This window comes from Antechinus flavipes, chromosome 3 (assembly GCF_016432865.1).
Source record: "Antechinus flavipes isolate AdamAnt ecotype Samford, QLD, Australia chromosome 3, AdamAnt_v2, whole genome shotgun sequence".
Lineage (NCBI taxonomy): Eukaryota > Metazoa > Chordata > Mammalia > Dasyuromorphia > Dasyuridae > Antechinus > Antechinus flavipes.
The window spans coordinates 97,332,188-97,353,212 of NC_067400.1; the positions used below are offsets into that span (position 1 = coordinate 97,332,188).

Here is a 21,025-nt window from a genome sequence, read left to right on the forward strand (position 1 = left end):
CAAAATCATTCTTGTAACCATTTGCAAAATTGTCAAAATTACCTGATATCACAGCAACCAATTTGCTTAAAGTTTTACCTGCATGTAATTTTCTTTGTGTATATGTGGCACGTATTTCTTTTCCAGTAACTTATTTCTTTTGAAGATACATTCTAACATTAAAAGGAATATAAAGATAATAATTCTTTGATGCATACTAATAATCCTCATACCAGTGGTAAAATCAAAGGCAAGCTAAAGCTGAAAAGAAAAAAAAAAGCCAATGCATTTTATATTTCTGAGTTTAGCTAGTAGTGCCTCATATAAATAAGGCTACATCAATATGCAAATTTCCAACAGTCTACCATTCTGTCTTGTGAAGAGAACTACTGCTTTGGTTCCCCTTATTTCCAAATCAAGCATATGCATCTAAACTTTAGACCAAATATATTGCAATTGTTGATCTAACTAAAACATCAGAGAATCCAATATCTAAAAGTTTAGAGTAAAAATCAATGCTTTCTCAACTTCTCCTTTGAAAAATGACCCTTGCAATTCATAGCACTGTCCAATAAGTTGTTTTAATATGTCATTTCAAATACATTAACAGAAAATGTAATATATTTCCAATTTTTCTTCTTTAATGATGCCACAAAATTCTATTTTATAAAAATATTAATTTAACATCAACTTTTTCAAAGATAACATGAATATCATTTTCTACCCTCAAGTAGTTTACATTGTTTTACTTTGTGGAGTCATTCATGTGAATTTTTGCAGATGGATTGTTTTTCATCTCTACACAGAACTAGGATATTAAAAAATTCTGTAGAGTTAATACAGAATTTATATTAACAGTCATTTCATTTAAAATTTTATAAAAATAAGAATCTACTTAAAATATTTGTTTTCTGTTAGAGATGTGCTAAACCAAATGAATTCCATTTTGAAGTAATTACTTTTTAGAAATTTAAAGAGATATTTCTAAGGAAAAAAGTAATTATAGAAATGTCATAATGAGTATGCAGTTTCAAAATTAAGATAGATTAACTACACCATAAATAAAAAAATCCCTATGCCATAAAATAGACAACAGCATTTTATGCATTTAACTACTGACTCATTCTAGAATACAATATTTTTGGGACACAGATATACATCCATAAATACACTTGATTTTTGGATTAGGTGAAAGCAGGATATATATCTTCATTTACCATATATTAAGTCAACTTCTATAGGAAACAAGTATAGATTTTTTTTCATAATAATGTTTTGGAGATTCCACTAATTTTACTACAAAGTCTATCAGAATAGACTTTTAAAATGTTTCAAGTACTAAGGCACTATGAAAAATTTTCATTTTAGTGATATGGAAAAATATTTTTTCTTTGGTAAAAGGAGAGAGGAGCAGGATTTGTCCAAAGGTCTTCTAGATTATTGCTTCAATTTGCTCAAGACTAAAGTACAATGCTTCTTAACTATCAATTATAGTCATTCCTTATTTATATATGATGCTTTAGAGTTTATTAGATATTTCACACAACTTATCCAATGGGATTCTCACAAAAACTATGTTCAATTATAAGTAGGGGCAAGTATTATTAACCTTATTTAACAGATGAGATACTGAAACTCAGTCAATCTAAGTTCTGTAGATATTCAGTGCCGGAGATGGTTCACAAATCCAGATCTGAATCAGTCTATTGTACTTGAGCTATGTTTAAAGTTACCAGAAGGGACCAACAACTTCAAATCTTTATTCAGCCAAAGAATAGATTGAGAATAAAATGCCACATCATTAGAATCCCTAAATACTTCCCTCTTTTTTCAGCCATGGCTTGTTGTCAGAGTTAAATCATAGTATAAATACATTTCTTTGAGATTTGATCATGGACTGAAATGATCATTCCCATTTTGACGCAAGGTAGTTTAGCATTCTGTTTATATGGAGTATGCTTCATGCTGTTTCTTCCAGATGTAATATCCCTTTTTAAATTTTGTTGTTATCATTAGAACTACTACAACAGGGGAATTTCTCTATTTTTCTCTAAGGGATGTCCCTTAGAAAAAGCTGTCCCAGAATCCTAGCAGTTGCAAAGTGGTATGATCTCCATCCTGCTCAATAAAAAAATATCTTTCTCCATATCTATACCCTCATTCATAGTTATTATTCTGCTGGATAAGTATGAAGTCAAAGCATGAATCAATCTCAGTCAAATTTGTGACAAAATAATTTGTATATAATATAGATGCTTAACAAATGAATCTTTGGTGAATGAAATCTAATTGAAGACTACTTGGACCTTGTCATATAGCATGTCTGTCCAGCTTCCTGTATCTCAGGAAAAAAAGAAACTAACTTGTAAATGCTATCTGGTTCCAAGGAAAAAAATGCATTTTTGTATAAAATTTATTTGTCTATACTTCTTCTCAATTTTTTTAATATTGGCTTTTACAAATTCTCAATCTAGGCAAGTATATATTTTCCACAGAGCTTACATTCCTTTTCTTTCTATAGCTAATAATTTTACATATCTATTTTAAAATTTGTTCTCCCAGAGGTATAGAAAGCGATTTTGATTGCCTACCTGCAAAGCTCCAGAGATTGAGGGAAGTCTCTATGCTATTCTTATTTATTATACTCATATGTCTTGTTAAGGACATATTTTTTACAGGAGGAAGAATGACTAGAGATAGAAAAGACCAAGGCAATAACTTGCCATAGAACCTTTTGGTTATGTATATATGTATAACACATATATGAATATGTGTGTGTTTAATAAGCATATATCCTTTTGAAAATTTTATCTTTCTGTGTATCTATTTCTTTATGCTTACCTTTACATTGTTTTTACTTTCCCTTCCACTCTTTCCCCTTTATAAATATTAATCTGTCACTTAGTGGTGATAGTTCACTTTGGTTTATGGTCCCTACTACTGGTGTAAAAGTTCCTTTTCTATTTACTTTTCTGTCTGAGAATTGTAGCAATTCAAATTATAGTTTAATGGTAGGATCAGTTGCTTATAATGTATTATATCTAATACTCCAAATTTGCTTCATAGGATGTGACATAAAGACTAAAATAAAAAAAAATTATAATTTTTTTAGCACTAGAATTCAAGATGCTTATACAAACAGAACTCATGATTTCATATTCAGGGTCAATTCAGACTTTTTTAAAAAAATGATTACACTATTCTCTTTTCCCCCCTCCCAGATCTTTTTTTGCTATTTTTTATTTCATTTTTATGCATATATAATTCGGTCAGTATCAGGCAAGCTAACTTACAAAAATGAAAAATTAGTCAAGATCGGAACATAAAATTGTATATGCAATTTCAAGGAGTATGGATAGGTGTTGAAAAACTTGGAAATTTATGCTCTAAAACATGTAAATATATTACAAGGCATAATGGATAGTGACTTTCTTTTCTCTTATCTCCCTGTTTCTGTGTGTGTGTGTGTGTGTGTGTGTGTGTGTGTGTGTGTATGTGTGCAGGTTTGTGATAGGTAAATATAATAGTAGATGTACCAGATAAGATTGAAGATTTGTAGTTCTTGGGTCAACAAGGCTGAGGATATATAAATTCAGCACATTAATCCATATTACTTTAATAACCCTGTTGTTAAAAATATTTTCTAGAAAGCAAATGTGATTGTCACAAATATCAGCTGAATATGATAAGCAACCAATCTATAGACAATTCTTTAGACTAGACCTTACAATGCCATAAAGATTTTTTGAAAGTCTGATGAATTCTCAAGATTTGTTTATGTATATGTGTTTATGCATAACAGAATGTTTCAACTCATTTGTTCAGATTATCTACAAACTAACTCTTTCTTTTATAGTCTGTTGCATATGTATTTAACATATGTATATATGTGTGTACACTTTAGCTCACTCACTGAAAATAAAATTTAAAAATTGACCTAAATGAAAGTGAGACAATGTACCAAAATACTTTTTCCATTTTCAAAGTGTGAATATTTCATGCTATGAAATGACATAATTTTCTATAATGTCAAGATACTCGGAAACTTCCTATTATGGAGGAAAGAAGTTTATATAGTTGAATTTTTAAAGTAATGTTCTTATACCCAGAAATATGTTTATATTGTAAATGTAAATTCAGATTTGAAACCTTCTTTTGTAGTACTCCTACACTCCCCCCCCCCCCCATTCTGTATGTTACCTATGGGTTAAGAATACACTTTTTATTTAGAAAAAAATTGGCTATGCATGCTAATAGAGATTATCCTAGATTCAGGTCACTTGAGAGTATTACTTACCCTCAGTTAAAGAAATTCATAGAATTCTCAAATGTGCATAAGAACTTAGTTCCCATATAGTCCTTTGATATATACTGTTTCTTCACAAGGAACTTCAATTGGCTTAGAATGGATCAATTCCATAGATTATAAGATCTAGGCCTGGAAAGGAACTTAAAAAATTTTAGTCCAACCCTTTTTGTTTTATAGATGAGTAAGCTAAGGCTTCAGAGAAGTAAAGTGAATTGGCAAAGTTCTTTTAACCATATATCAGCTATCCCAAACTAAGGTCCTCTAACTCCCAAATCAATTGTTCTTTCTACATGAAAGGAGTAATTATTTTGGGCAATATAACCAATTTAGACAACTTAGTGGGGAAGAGTTAAACTTTAGAATATTGGGGTCAATTAAACTGCACAGAAGAGAGAAATTTTCCTTCATATTTTCTTGTTCAGCATCTTTGAAACAGAAGTCATTAAAAAAAGTTTTATTTAGATACTCCATATGCCTATTGGCAAAACAGGGAAGCAACATTTTTTGCAGAAAGCATTATCATTTGAAACAGAATGTCATGATTTGTCATTCATTCTGAGCTCTATCTCTTGAGCAAATCCATTTTCACATACTTACACTAAAACAAAAAGCAGGAGTGAAGAAAACTGATTACATGATCCATACGCATATCTAATAAAATACCAGTGTGCACTTTTTGACAAGCTTATTCATAATGCATTCTGAAAGAAAATTCCATTTCTCCATTCTCAGCAGGAAAAGTAGACTTTTTAAGAAAACCTTTTATTTTATGACTGTCACCCAAAATAACAATTACAAGCAAAGTGGAGGTAAAACATGAAAAACCAGCTTGAAGATTTTTATGAAAGTCTGAAAGCCAGTCATTGCCCTGTTATTTGATTTGAAAAATTAAACCTGATAATACCTTTTGAGTTGCTTAAGTACTGTTCACCGTTTTCTAAGATGAGTTTTTCTGAACAAAGACTAACTGATTTCTGTAGCAGATTAGTTTATGGGGAAGCTTTCTCAATTCTGTTGAGAATGATTCTCCTGTGGCAGCCTTTCACTTCCTCTGGGCTATGGGAATTCTTTAATATCTAGAGAATCGTGTTAAATAAAACCATCGTCTCAGCCTGAAGGTTTATGCAACCCTACTGAAATGTTTTAATTATTGTTTTCTTTATTTTTTTTTAATTAAAAGACCAGGGGTCAAGCAAGCCCACTGAGACTGATCACTGCCTCTATAGAAATTTAAAGGGATATCTAATGACTGGACTTGTTTTCTCATTTGTTTTACAGAGCAAGAAGAGTGTGTTAATTGTACAGATGAATGCCGAGTCCTTGGTCATTCTGACAGGTGTTGGATGCCCCAGTTTCCTACAACCAATCAGGCTGAAAATGCAGATTACCGCACAAATCTCTTTGTACCCACAGTGGAAGCTAATGTTGAGACTGAGACTTATGAAACTGTGAATCCCACTGGGAAAAAGACTTTTTGTACATTTGGAAAAGACAAGAGAGAGCACACTATTCTCATTGCCAATGTTAAACCTTATTTAAAAGCCAAACGTGCCCTGAGCCCTCTTCTCCAAGAGGTTCCCTCAGCATCAAGCAGCCCAACCAAGACATGCATTGAGCCTTGCACCTCAACTAAAGGACCGATAGATGGTTGCGACGCCAAACCAGGAACTCTGGCAGAAGCAAGCAACCAATACCTGTCTGCTGACAGTCAGTATCTGTCGCCTAGTAAACAGTCAAGAGACACTGCGTTCATGGCCTCCGATCAGATGGCTAGAGTCTTTGCGGATGTGCATTCCCGAGTGAGTCGAGACTCCAACGAGATGGACTCTGTTCTTGAGCAGTTAGACCATTCAAACCGGGATCTAGGCAGAGAGTCAGTGGATGCGGAGGAAGTTGTGAGAGAAATTGATAAGCTTTTACAAGATTGCCGGGGAAGTGACCCTGTGGCTGTGAGAAAGTGAAAGAAAAAAAAAAAGCATTGGCATTTTCTTGCCTCTTCTGTTGATTTAGAAACAATCCCCCCTGGTTATTACAGTTTGACAGGGATGAAGGAAGACCAATGCTGCTTTAAGGCTTTTAGTGAACATCTGAAGTGCCCACAAGTATGTTCTTTTCACTGCTGTTTCTTTTTCACAGATAACACTGGTTTCATTTTGACCAAACTTACACTAGGACAGAGTCAAGTATGCTTAAAGAAGGATGGAAAAAAATAAAAATAAAGAGAGAGGGAGGAAACAAGGGAGGGAGAAACATCTTTTGACAAATCTGTTAAGAAAATCTAAGATGAGAGGAATGAAATCTTTCTGATCCTTGTAAGACTGTCCTCCATGGTTAATGCTGACTTTACTGTTTACCTATAACCCTGTGAAAGGCAGGGTTAACAAAATTTGATGTGTGGTGGAATTCCAACAGTCATCACAGGTCTCTACTGAAAGTCCTGAAAAGATCTTTGCAGTAGTCCAAGCTACGCCAAACATTAACACACATTTGTGGTAAACGTTTCTGTATAAAGTTACCTGCCACACATGAATACACAAAGAACATTCCATATCATTAGTCAACAAAGCATATCCTGGTCATTCGTAATACACTTCCTGCCATATAAAAGTTAAGTGTAAAAATGATATAGTCCATTTTGTCCTGCACACACATTTACTATTTCACTTCATTAAAGATGAAACTTTTTAAAGGTTTAAATGCCTATTTAGCATTTTAGTGTCCAACAAACATATAAATAATGATCAATGTTTTAAACTTGAAGTTATAGAGAAGTTTTCAGAAAAAAAATTAGTTACCATTGGATGGTACTACACAGAGAAAATTAACATTATTAACACTTTTTTATCCATTTGTGGACACTAAAATAGCTCAGGAAAGTGAAAATGTCTTAGACATACATGAACCACATGACCATTTAAATGTGCAAATGTAAGAAGATTCAATGTGTTTACATCAAATGACATATTTTTATTGATTTATTGCAGATTCAGTGCATATGAGCCAAATTGTTGAGTGTATAAGAGCTATATTGTGTATTTTATTAAATTAATATATAGTTGTGTTGCAAAAATATTTGGGCTTATATTGTAAATGGCAAGTGTTGCCTCGGTAGCTGTCGAACTCTATGAGTTTTGTTTTTTCCTGCTTCCTTTTCCCCATGGAGTGTGGGAAGCAGTGCCTCAGAGCAAAGTCTCTTGTTTAATGTATGGTCTAGAAAGTACTACAGTACATAATCTGTTCAAAATGTATTTGAGTGAGCTGATGGAGCTAACTGAAAAGGTCAGAAAATACATCCATCAGTCATGGTTATGTGCAAGTCCTTGTAGAAGCTTCTTATTGAAAATTCATGTTTAATAACAAAAAATTACACTTGAACCAATTCCTGGAACGTCCTTGGGTTCTTTCTCCCCTCACAACAATACACTTAGCTTTTGTTTGTGTAAATATATTGCCCCTGATTGATTGCTCCAAGTATTTTAAGGCCTTCAAAACTCATGCTGCCATTCTGTCTCCAAAGCATGAGAATGTTTTTGTGCATGTCTAGGTACCAGCCCTGTCTATGCCCATGGTTTCTTCTTGTGTGTAATCTGAAGATTACAAGCTTTTAAAACAATAGTATTCGTTCTGATTTGAAGAGTTCATTTGCTTTCTTTATTGGAGTAGCTTAAGAGTGGCTTTTCCCCTATTTTCTGTTTTTTTTTTTTTTGTTTTGTTTTTTAGCAAACATCAAAATTACTTACAAATAATAATGGGAAACCCTCCAATTTCAGATGGTCAAAACATGAAATTAACCCAGTAAGAGGAATCAGGAGATAAGAAAATGATTTGACTATTTTTTCCCCTTGAGTTTTTAAATATCTGGCTTTTTATAATTTCATAACAGAATATTAGGACTTTACCTTAAAAAGTGCTGTGGGATTAAATGAAAACTATTTGTTCACTGGAATAGAGAAATACATTATTGTGAAAATAGGGGAGAACTCCGTGCCTTCCTTTCTGGTCACCAAACCAGTTCAGAAACAATATAAATGTATTGGAGTCCTTACATTTAAAAATGACGATGTGAATTCAGTTTTGCAATTTCAGACCTCACAAAGTTCTATTTAAGCTATTTCCATCAATTTCGGATGTGATTTTGGACAGTACCTCTTGCAAAACTGTTTTCAGGGGGAAGAGTGATCAAATCTCATCAGCCTTACAATCTTGCAAAGAATTGTCTTTGGTTCCTGGTAATAACTTTTCCAAAGTACTGCTCTTGGTTTTTATTATTCTTAAATATTTAAATTAGAATACAAAACAAAACAAAACAAACAAAAAATAAACAAGGGATCTTGTACATGTTAAACCCAGTTGCTCTTTGTATTTTGGACAATTTATGTATCTGAAATGTGTTGTCTCTCTTATACAATATTATTTTGCCAGGAGACTACAGGTTGATTTAGCTTGATAGCTGAAATTTGATGGAGAAGTGACTCTGCTATTTAATTCCACTAAGCATTGTCTTTCTTTTATTAGACACAGAGAACTGCACGTTTTTAAAAAAGATGGTGTTTACATGAAATTAACTAAGAGCGAATAGGGTTCATTTTTTTCAACACTCCTAACCCTGACCAACCAGCTACACCATTCATTGTATGTGTCTGAATATGTTCAAAACAAATGAACCATGAAACATGAGATTTTAAGAATTGGTTGTGCCAATGTAAGAAGAATTTACCTTTAGGCTCTCTGTCACTAGTGATTTACTATTTTTAGGTGTTTAACACATTATATGTATTTAGTAGTGATTATTTATTTACTTGACTGAGGTAATTCAGCACCCATGACTCTGAGCTTTCTAGCTGAGTTGAGGGAATCTTGCTTTCATTCATTTGGCCAGCAGCTACCTTTGTCATAGACCTCTGGTGCTTTGCTTCCCATGAAGCCATCTGAGATTGCCAACTTCACACTTTTGAAACAGCCTGTATCAGCCGGCAATGCATGATCAACCAGTGGAATTTGAAGGGGCCTTACATCCTATATAAAACGGGGAAAAAATCTCTCATCACCAAATTGGGCTCCATCCTCTTCAAACACATACATAAAAGTTTAATGATTAGTTCATTTCTCACTTACTAAAACAGTACTATTTCTGAGGTCAAACAGAATAAATGGCATTTTGTAGAAGCTTTTGAAAGATAAAGTTCCAACAGTTGTTTATTGCTAATAACATTGCATACAACACTTAAAAGGAAGAAGAATTAGTGTTTTTTAGGTCTTTCTTAAAGTAAGTGCTAAAGGGGGAAATCCAATAATTTCAAAGAATACTTTAATACTTTTGCTTTAGTGTCTGCAATGAACCTTACTGTAGATGATAATATGTTAAGGTTGATTCACCACACCATAAATTAACTAGATTCATGGTCAGAAAATTGATTTATACTGATACCCCCAATTAGCAGAGACCTTTTTATCTATGATGTGCCATTAGAGCTTGTAGATGGTACCCATTTAGAAATATGGCCATAAAAATCATGTAATGACCAGTAATGGAGCAGGATGCTTTATTAAAACCAGCTTTAAAACTGAATGTTACTTAATGGAGTAGAAGTTGCTGAGGTCAACAAGTAGTCTAAGGCTGACATAACATACATGCACTCATTATTGTCTAATTACATTCTTTTTGACAACAGATAGCATTTATCAGAGCATTAATTCAGATGAGAGTTTTGGCTATCAAGATTTGTGAATTTGAAACAGAATTGAATGAGACCTGATTCAAGTTTTGATTCCCCTGGCCCCATTTTCCCACAGGTTGGCAATTCCATTTATCAGCTTCATCATTCCCATAAAGTTCTGAGCTGCACCAAGAAATTGGTGAACAAGGACAACAAAAGCAGCATACATTGTATGGATTATCTCAACGCTATTGTCTAATGGCTGTGTTTAATGTGACCTATCTGGAAAATGAGGACTACGAATAAAAAGCAATTACTAATAGTTGTGTTGCCTCCTCTTGCATTCATTAACACTGGAAGCAATGTGTTAAACACTGCATACCACAGGGAGCTTGGTGGTAATTACTTTGGAAAAGCAACTTGTGGCAATGCAATTGTTACTGCTAGTTCTCTGCTCATCCAAATATATATATATATATATATATATATATATATATATATATATATATATATATATATATATATATATATATGAGCAACCCAATGAATCTTCCTTTTTTATAGTGTTTGAGTGTTTTCTCAGCGTGACAGTTTGGAATCTGCAGATTTAGAGTGTTCAAAATGTCAATCATGCAGTAGGGCTGGAGAAATATAAACTAATATAGATTCTGCAACAAGTCAAACCTCAAAGAAATCAATGAAAAAACAAACTACTTTTTAGTGACCTCAAGCCTGAGTGTTCACATTTTTAACTGACAAAAATCACACTCTTATGATTGTCATATAAAAGATGAGCTTCATTGTTCAGGCCAATCTAAAAGTAATTAATATGGTTAAAAAAGGAATGGACAGATTTGGGAATTAACCTTTGTAATTTCCTGGTGAAAAGTCACTTAAAAAAAAGGAACGTTTTAAAAGGAAACCAGTTTCCCAAGTCTTATCAAAATCAGATCAATATGGCTAAGGTATAATTAGCATTTTGAAAATATTTTCATTTTTACAATAAGTTTACAATTTTTACAATAGGTCTATACTTTATAACACATCTTTAGCATGTCAGGTAAGACTTTGATTTCATTTAACAGGTTAAAAAAAAGTTACTTTAGTCAGTATTTACATAGCTCCTTTGAAATAGTCTTAGAAGTTTTAGAGCTAGAAGCAACCTTTGAGGTTATTTATTTAAATCCCCTCACTTTATAGATGAGAGAAGTATCACATTGAGAGGAAAAGTGATATTCAAAATCATAAAAGTGAAACTAGAAAAAAAAAACTTTCATGATTAAACAGCCCAATATGCTATACTTTATATTAAACCTGGCATAATCTGAGAACCAAAGACATCATTTTAGTATTGTCCTACCAACTGTCCCATGCTGTATATAACATTAATTTTTGTCTCTTGCAGTGAAAACACATAACTTCAAGCATAATATAAATAACTTGGCTAAATACCTTCTTTAAAGGAAAGGCTCATTTTTTTAAAGCAATCCAATCACTGAATCTATGTATATATAGATGGCATTCTTAATTCAAACAGTTCATGAGTGTAGTTCTTTGCATATCAAAACCATTTAGTAGAGAGTCCATTGTTATATAGTAGTAGCTAATTAACTAGAGGTTTCTAGATCTTCAGTCACTCAGAATACACTATAGAGACTTATGCACAGGACTGTTCTCCCAGCTTTATTACTCAACAATGAAATATGAAAACTACTTAAAGCATATATTTTCAGTTATAAGTACCCAAAGGCTGAATTTCCTCAACAATAACACAGAATATTCTGTACGGGAGATGTGCAGCTTGAATTCTTAAGGTCAGGATGATATCAGCAGTGCACATAGAAACAGACCAGAAAGTTAATGAACCATCTTTAAGCCTTTTAAGGTACACTTTCCAGGATTCTTGTAGCAGACCACAGAAGAAAAAATAACATCTTCTGTTCATTTTTTATGTTCAAAAATAATAATTCCAGGTAACACTCATTTTATATGTAATGATTAGAATCTGTGCTATTCAGAATTAAAAGATGCAATTTCCTAATCTTCAAATTTCAGAGTTAGTTTATTTTCCTCAATTATTTTCCTCAATTTTCACAGCAAAAATAGTATTTTCTTAAAAATATTAATTGTGTGGAAACTGTTTTATGAAACTCTCTTCAAGTTGCCATTTTTAATTTGTGTTACATTACATGCATTTCTCAAAATGGATTTTTTTTTTTTTTTTTTTTTTTTACAAATTGGGCAAAAGAAAATTGACACTAGAATTATGTAACACTCAATCTCCAAATAAGCAAAGCTAACAATATGAAGGACTAATTTTTTTTGTTCATTTATTTTAGTTTTTCACAGATCCTACTTTGTGGTAGTTAAAAAATCAGAAGAATTTTTATGAACAAATTATGAAAAATTATAGTTTTAATATTCAAAATTTAAATGTTATACTACTCTTAATTCCTTTAATGACTGGAGAAAACAGAACCAATTTTCCACACATTTTTTTCAGTTTAGTCTATTTTCTCATCACTACTATGAAAACAGAATCTTTTCTTAGTGATGTTTATATGAAGAAAAAAAATACAATTGCTTCCCTGAGGTTTTATAGCCAACCTGTCAGAAAATTTAGGTACAGATAGTAACAGAAATCTTAAGAGTATTTCATATTTATTCATATATGTATTCACTGACATACTGAGAGAATAAGATAATCAAAGGAATGATAAAACTGATTAAGTTTGAATTGAATGAGAGCAAAACATTTAGTCAGTTGGTTTTTTTTAATCTCAGTTTTCTCTAACCAGAGCCATTAGAATTTTTTTTTTCATGACATACTGAGAAAATAATCAATGTTTTTCCTTGGGTTTAAATTGTCCCTCCAAATAATAGACACCTTTATTCTAAAAGAAGATATAATTTATCAAGGATTACTAAGTAAATCCATAAGGCAAAAAATAAATACCTCAATGATTCATCACTGATGACAACTACTTTTAAGATTTAGAAAACCAAGTTCTACATAACTATGAGACGCAAAGCATATTGATTGATGTTGTTCAACTTCTTGCTAAATTTCTCAGTTTTTCTAACAGTTATTCTGTTGGAATAAACTAATCTACTTCATTCTCTATTTTTATTATGAATACTGAGAAACTTATACATTTCTCTCTGAAGGAGTTGCTTCAACCTTTTAGTGCTATTTTTCTCCAAAATATCTCTATATTCAAATGATATTAATTGAAAATGTTGAAATATATTCTGCACACTCCCACTTATACAAATTCTCTTTTCCTTTTACCCTTTATAATTTTGGTAATTCACTTTTTTTTTGTTTGTTTGTTTGTTTGTTTTTTTGGCTTTTCTTTTTTTTTTAATTTTTATTTAATAATTACTTTATATTGACACTCATTTCTGTTCCGATTTTTTTTTCCCTCCCTCCCTCCACCCCCTCCCCTAGATGGCAAGCAGTCCTTTATATGCTGGATATGTTGCAGTATATCCTAGATACAATATATGTTTGCAGAACCGAACAGTTCTCTTGTTGCATAGGGAGAATTGGATTCAGAAGGTATAAATAACCCGGGAAGAAAAACAAAAATGCATATAGTTCACATTCGTTTCCCAGTGTCCTTTCTTTGGGTGTAGCTGCTTTTGTCCGTCATTTATCAATTGAAACTCAGGTCTCTTTGTCAAAGAAATCCCCTTCCATCAAAATATGTCCTCATACAATATCGTTGTCGAAGTGTATAATGATCTCCTGGTTCTGCTCATTTCACTTAGCATCAATTCATGTAAGTCTCGCCAGTCCTCTCTGTATTCATCCTGCTGGTCATTTCTTACAGAACAATAATATTCCATAACATTCATATACCACAATTTACCCAGCCATTCTCCAATTGATGGGCATCCATTCATTTTCCAGTTTCTAGCCACTACAAACAGGGCTGCTACAAACATTTTGGCACATACAGGTCCCTTTCCCTTCTTTAGTATTTCTTTGGGATATAAGCCCAATAGAAACACTGCTGGATCAAAGGGTATGCACAATTTGATAATTTTTTGGGCATAATTCCAGATTGCTCTCCAGAATGGTTGGATTCGTTCACAACTCCACCAACAATGCATTAGTGTCCCAGTTTTCCCGCATCCCCTCCAACATTCATCATTATTTTTTCCTGTCATCTTAGCCAATCTGACAGGTGTGTAGTGGTATCTCAGAGTTGTCTTAATTTGCATTTCTCTGATTAATAATGATTTGGAACACTCTTTCATATGAGTGGTAATAGTTTCAATTTCATCCTCTGAAAATTGTCTGTTCATATCCTTTGACCATTTATCAGGTAATTCACTTTTAATTTCAATAAGAGATGTGTGTGCACATTGATGACTACTTGAATACTTTGAAAAAAAATCCTTATATACAAATAAGTGTTCAGGCCATCTTAGAGAAAAAATGTCTAATTCCTTCACTATTGTAAAGCACCGAATGGGATTTAGTTGATTTAGGTGAACACTATTAGTTGCAACTCAATAACAACAACAACAAAAACTTGAATTGAAGAAGATTATAGTGGAAAGGGCAATGGAATAACACAGAGAAGATTTGATTTTGAGTCTACTGCTTGCTAGTTAAGTAAATATGTGCAAATGATTTCAAATTTCTGTATACTAATTTGGTTCTTGTTATGATCAGTTTATGAATTGTTTTCTACCTATCTCCAGGCTTCAATTTCAAGTATCACATATTTGGGGATCATCCTTTATGACTAGACAAAATAATACAGATGGAATGTTGAGTTTATTATTCTCATTTTTAACAATGTTCCCTATGCTATCCTTGCAAGCAGGTCAAAGGCAGTGCACTAATTAGTTATGTGAATTTGGAAAATCTTTTAATCTCTCTGAGTCTTACTTTCTTCATTTACAAAGGGAGAAGTTAGACTTGATTGCCCCAAAGCCCTCCTTGACCTAAACTTATGATCCCAAATTCCTATATCCCAGGAAAGCATGGAAATAAATATATACCAAATGTTCTGATTAGCAGTCTACACTTGGTATACATAGCTTCCATGAACCCACTTAGCTCTTGTTTTGTTTGTTCACTTTTTACTGCTATTAGAGGAGTCATGGGATAATTCTTTAAATTATATTAATTTACCTTAAATTAGGTTAAATACATAAATGTGTTAATAGACGCATGTATCCTTATGTGAAATTACATACATTTAATGCACACACATAAGCATACATGTACACAACATACATGAATAAGAATACGACATGTATAAATACACACGGTACACATACACATGTGCATATATGTACACGTACACTGCACAGCATATAATGCATGTCTGTGTTGTATATATGTATACACATGTATACATGTATACACATGTATACACGTGTACACACATACATATATAAAATCTGACAAGCTCAGCAAAGGAACATTCCAATAATTCTTTACAATATTAGAAAATGCAGACTATATCTTAATCCCTTTCACTGGAAAGAGAGACTCAAGAGTCAAGTGTTAGAGAAAATATAGAAACAATTTCTGAAATAGTAAGAGAATTGCAACTAGAATGATGTCCATGAAAAAAATATATAATTACGTGCTATTATTTCCTTTCATTAACAAATTCTTTGACTTCTTATACTCTTAATTCCTTAAATGTAAAATGTAGATATTTCCTTTGATGATTATCATAATGATCATTTGTCGAGTACCAAAAACACAGAATAGCTTTTTAAAAGTGAAATTAGGAGGTATAGGGGACAGCTTAGGGGAAGTTAAAAAAAATAGTATCTCTTGATTATATATATTGTTTTATAAATCTATAGGCACTAATGGGTAGTTTACATATTTATGAATTTACCCTTGAAGTGACACTGCCTTAATAATAATAATGATAATATATTGAAAGGGTGACAGTGATAGTGTTAAAAGCATACATGTTGGCAATCTAGCACAAATATTAATCATCATCCCCAGTCCACAATAAGGATTTTATTTGGCATAGAATGTCCAAATATACAATAATTTGATGAAAATTGAAGTTATTATAAATTGTAATTAATATTGCATCTTGCCAGAAGACCAGGACTGCTTTTTGCAACACTTTTTGTCTTTAAAAGCTGCATCCTACAACTTATACTAGATTCAGTAATACATATCATAGTCTCTCTGGTTGTTCTTCCTTCCACTGGTGATTCATATTATTAGTCCAAATGTAAATGGAAAACTTGTTCAATTTTATTTGTTCTGTAATTTTCCTATTAAAAATGAAACAAAACAACCAAAATACAACAACAATATAATTGCTTGTTTACTACCATTGTTCAATCTAATTTACTTACTTAATAGTTCCTTTGCATCCTGGAACACACATTTTATTTCTCAAATAATGTTATGAGTACACCTGTCATCTTTTTGTAGTGTACAAGAATAGAGTAGATCAGATTGGAACAGTTAAATCAGAAAAAAAGAAACAAATAAGATAGACTCTTTCCCATGCTCTACCAATATTAACCTTGTTGCTCATTGGTGAAATGGTCACTCATGATTTTGCATAAAGAGAAAATGCTTATTCCAGTATTTTAGTGGTGTTTTATTTTTAAGTTGCTGAAATTCAGTGCCTCACATTTTCTGAAGTGATACTAATGTACTCTATCATCATGAGGTGAAGTGTGAAAGACAAATGATGATATATAAAAAGATAAGATATGGTTTATCAGATCTGAAAATCATGCCAATTGAAGAACTGTTTTTTCTTGGTTTTAACAAGATCTGTACTTGTAGGTAACAGTGCCCTATAAACTTCAGACCTCTTTCTATCCACAGTAAGTTATCAAAAGTGGGGATATTTTTTTTCCTTTTAGCTGAATCATATTCATTATATTTTTCTTCTGTTTCTAGGTTCAAATCCTGGGGTAACAGCTGTCATTTTAGAGGTGACTCATTGCAATCATTTAGAGAGTCCCCTAACAGATGGATAGGTCTTTGTTTCCCAGGGAACATTGTCAGGTTATGATTTTCAACAGCTTTTAATCATTTTAACAAAACTTATACACATCTGTCAATTACCCTATTCTGAAATGCTAATAATATAATAATCTGTGAATGACAGAAAGCTTTTTTTCTTTTTTAATCTATAACATTTTCTTTTTAAGGGGTGAAAAACATGGAACAAACTTACATTTAAATATCATCCCTCCACTTTTTTAAAGGAATGATTTTAGACATTCAAAAAGATGCATTTCATTTTATATTGTTGATTATTTAATATCCTTGGATACATAATAAAAAGAACAAGAAAACTTTTACATAGGGCATTAAATGGTTCTACCCCAACAAAAACATATAAGTAAAATAGCCATTCTACTAGAGAGATCAAACATCTAATTATAAAAGGGACCTTATTGCTAACTTATGAGCTCCTATAATTTTTAGATGATGAATCTGAGATCGTGGGATGTTAAATTATTTGACAATAATAGGAGTCGTCTGAGTCCAGAGTATTTTCCCCTCTAACAAGCTGCTACTCTAAGAACCATTGTCCCGTGCAACATTAAGGCTTTTTAAAGGTAAATGGAAATAAAGGCTATTTCAGTTCTAAGGAAACTATATTTCAAAGTTTTCATAGAAAATATACCCTAAGTGAATTAAAGGAAAACAAAACAACTTTGGCACTTGCACAAATATATACACACATTATATGGTTAAAGTTTTCTTTTAAAATGTTCATTAGAACAATCTTGCCACTTACATCAGTATCTAATTTTCTTGGTGTTAATAAGATCAGTCAGGTCTTTCCTATCAATGCTTACTATATGATGGCAGCACTCACCATCATTTCTCCAAGAACCCAAAGAGGCCTTTGTCTCATGTGCCACTACTTCATAGGAAAAATACCCTCTCTGGTCAAATGCTCTTCAATGAAGTTAAACAAGTGTCAGCTGGCACCATACAGCTCTGTTATAATGAAAACATGAGGTGGCTGCCATTACACAGTCCTGCTCTAATGAGAACAGTAGGAGACTAGCATTACAATGGTCTAATGAAAACAGGAAATGGCTGGCATTAAATTGGTATAATAAAAGCAGGGGGTGGCTGGCATTACACTGGTACAATGAATAAATTAAGAGATGTCTGTCCCTACCAATCTCATCTATATTATATATGACATCGATGCACACAATATCACCCTTGTCCACTCAAAGTCATGCTAGTGACTACTTCAAAAACCTGTTCTGGGTTGTTGTTTGGAAGAATCAAAATATTCTGTTTGTGTTTACTTAAGAAAAATGTGGCCGTACTAGCAAAAATAGTAAAACCTAGACCAAGATCTTTCTCTTTTTGTAAAAAAAGCAGGGTAATTCCTGACATCCAACCTGATAAAATGTGAAGATTAAAGAAGCTTAGCTAGGAATGAAATCCAAATCAAGTTGCTTCTTTGGTCTCCTGTTTTCTTGACCTACTCTTTTCAGTTAAATATACAGGGGTGACAAACTATTTAAGAGTATTTCACAAAAGGAACAGAAAGAGGGCAACAAAAATAAATGCTGAGGAAGGAAAATAAAAAAAAAAGAATTAGAAAATCAATCATTCAACTAATGGGATTTTTTTGACTGATCAAAAAGGTCAGGATTTCTTATGCCTTGTTTTTCGACTTAGCCTCCTTCGTTGAGAATTTTTGTTGTGGTTGTTTTTAATTATTACTGCAGCAGGGGTCTTGTGTGTGGCTCCCAGACCATAAATATACAAGAGTTGTCTGTTTTATTGTGACTTTTATGGCCATCTGAATCTGATTCATTCTTGTCTCCCTAATCTGGGGTGGATTCACAGACAAGTTCATAGAGTTCAAGGCCAGTACATTAAGACAGTCCATCAATCTACTGTGTTTCCTTGTTGCTCTAATGCCCATTTTTCATTTGGAATATCAGCTACATTAAAAAAAAAAAAAAGGTTGGCTCCCCTGTAAACTCATATATAAAAATGGGGAAGAATGAATGCACTGATTTCTTTCCCCAAACAAGGCTTGGTATACTGTGTAGTTCCATTTGAAAATATTGTGCTTCCAGAACATTTATACATGCTCCCAAAAGCCTCTGCTTCTCTTCCCAGAAGATTCTAGGGGGAAAAATATTCTAGTCAGGTACCACAAAGTAAAACAGTACTATGATGCAAATTAGGTACCAATACAGATAATCCAACCAAACTTTCTCATTCATTATTTGGATACTGAAACTCATTTTTCTCTGATCTGCAGTTTGCATGTTGTTTTATAACTCTTCAAAATTAGCTTAAAGAACCAATGCTTGAAATTTTATGAAAAAAGCTTTTATGTCTAACGTATATTGGATGAAACAAAGAACACTGAGATATGGTTATTTTCATATATTCTCTAATTTTTGTTTCCAATGAGGAATGGGACAAATTTTTTCCCTATATTTTTCTTATTAGGAGATCTCAAAATAAGTTGTATGAAAATTTAGTCTGGGTGAGGTGAAAAGAGGAGGACAAACTAAGACTAGGAAATCTGTTGTTCTCTCGCTACTCCTTAAATACACACACACACACACACACACACACACACGTGCATGTGTGTGCATATGCACATGTTGCTTTATATTTTCAAGACTCAAATATGATTTCTGATGACCAGTACCTTAATATGGGTGTTATATAAAATTGTTTCTGAGTTTTGCATTTAGAAGCACAGATATGGTTTAATTGAGACCAAGAAATGCATGCCACACATTCAGAATTAGAAACTGGCTCTAGGCCATCAATCCTGGCAACCCAGAAGCTGATTTCATCTTTTGCCAAGTTTCTGCTAGGCCCAAAGTAACTAAGTCAGAATTGTAGTGTTAAAACCCTTCAAGAGAATAAAATCTCTTTTAGTTCCTTGGGCTAAGTAATGTGAAAGTTAAAGATCGCATTTCATTTAGAATATAGAGACACACAAGGCAGAAGATTTTGGATCAAAGAAATACCACAGCCTTAGTGGTGACAATTAGAATATTATATGGATTGCTTCCTGGTCAGCCTTTTCCTCTATTAAGGTTGATTATTCTTTGTAAATACAGTGGGCACAATGCATGCTGCCTATGTTGCCAGCCCATACTAAAATATGTGGTAACTTATGAATATTGTATACCATAAATTTGCTTGACAGGTCTCATCACTTTGTAAGCAATATTTCTCATTAGCCAACTTAGCAGGCTAATAGCATTTTGCCCTATTTCCAAACTAACAAATTCTGTCAAGGTTGGCATATTTATTACATTATTAAATACATCAGTCAATACCACCTGGTGTAATTGAGTCTTGTTATGTGATTCAGATAGTTGTTAAAACTATGGATTTTTCAGAGTCAAGTCAAACACAGAAAAGAATATTGTTCTAATGTAATTTTGGATAAATAACTATTTCCACAGAAACTATTCCTGATTTAAGATAATGAATTGACCTTTCCTCAGATTTTGCTCAAAATCTTTTATAATTGTGTGGTGCTGAAAGTAGTGCATTAAGTAACTGATTATCCTTGATTTCAGCTTTGTGCGAAATGCAATACCTGTAATTATAAGATCACAAATGAATGAGGTGGTAAGAGTGAGAATTATTCCACTGTGTGTGTGTGTGTGTGTGTGTGTGTGTGTGCTTATATATCTGTCATATAGGCTAATTTAAAGAAGGTAAGAATGTTTTTTTAAAAGGACAAAATCTTATAGAGAATATCATCTTATCTATTGTAGAGAATATTATGTTATTATATTACATTCTAATATAATAGAAAATTATATCATATAAAGTATATTATAATATAGAGAAATAGTATAGAAAAAGAAACTGGTAAAATATTTTTAAAGCAAGAAATATTTGAAGTGCTAATAGTGAAAGGAAAGTCTATGATGAGGAAAAACGCAGCTACTTCTCTTGCACATCTTTACAAAACATTTGACTTCTTAAGACTCACACTAAGTAAACAAATATGACTAAGCTAAGTTTCAAAGGGAAAAAATTAAAAATATAGAATTTCAAAGTCACTCATAAACTGAGAGACAAATCAGGAAACAC

General features: G+C 32.5%; 1 protein-coding gene across 4 annotated transcripts in view; it reads left to right on the forward strand.

Annotated features, from left to right (window-relative positions):
- PCDH17 (protocadherin 17) overlaps positions 1 to 10,267 on the forward strand; it is a 113,327-nt gene extending 103,060 nt beyond the window's left edge. For all 4 annotated transcript variants that reach the window (XM_051983886.1, XM_051983888.1, XM_051983887.1 and 1 more), the window contains one exon: positions 5,567 to 10,267. In XM_051983886.1, coding sequence (XP_051839846.1) covers positions 5,567 to 6,249 — 683 coding nt within the window. In that variant the 3' untranslated portion in view covers positions 6,250 to 10,267. The remainder of the gene's footprint in view (positions 1 to 5,566) is intronic.
- The last annotated feature ends 10,758 nt before the right edge of the window (positions 10,268 to 21,025 follow it).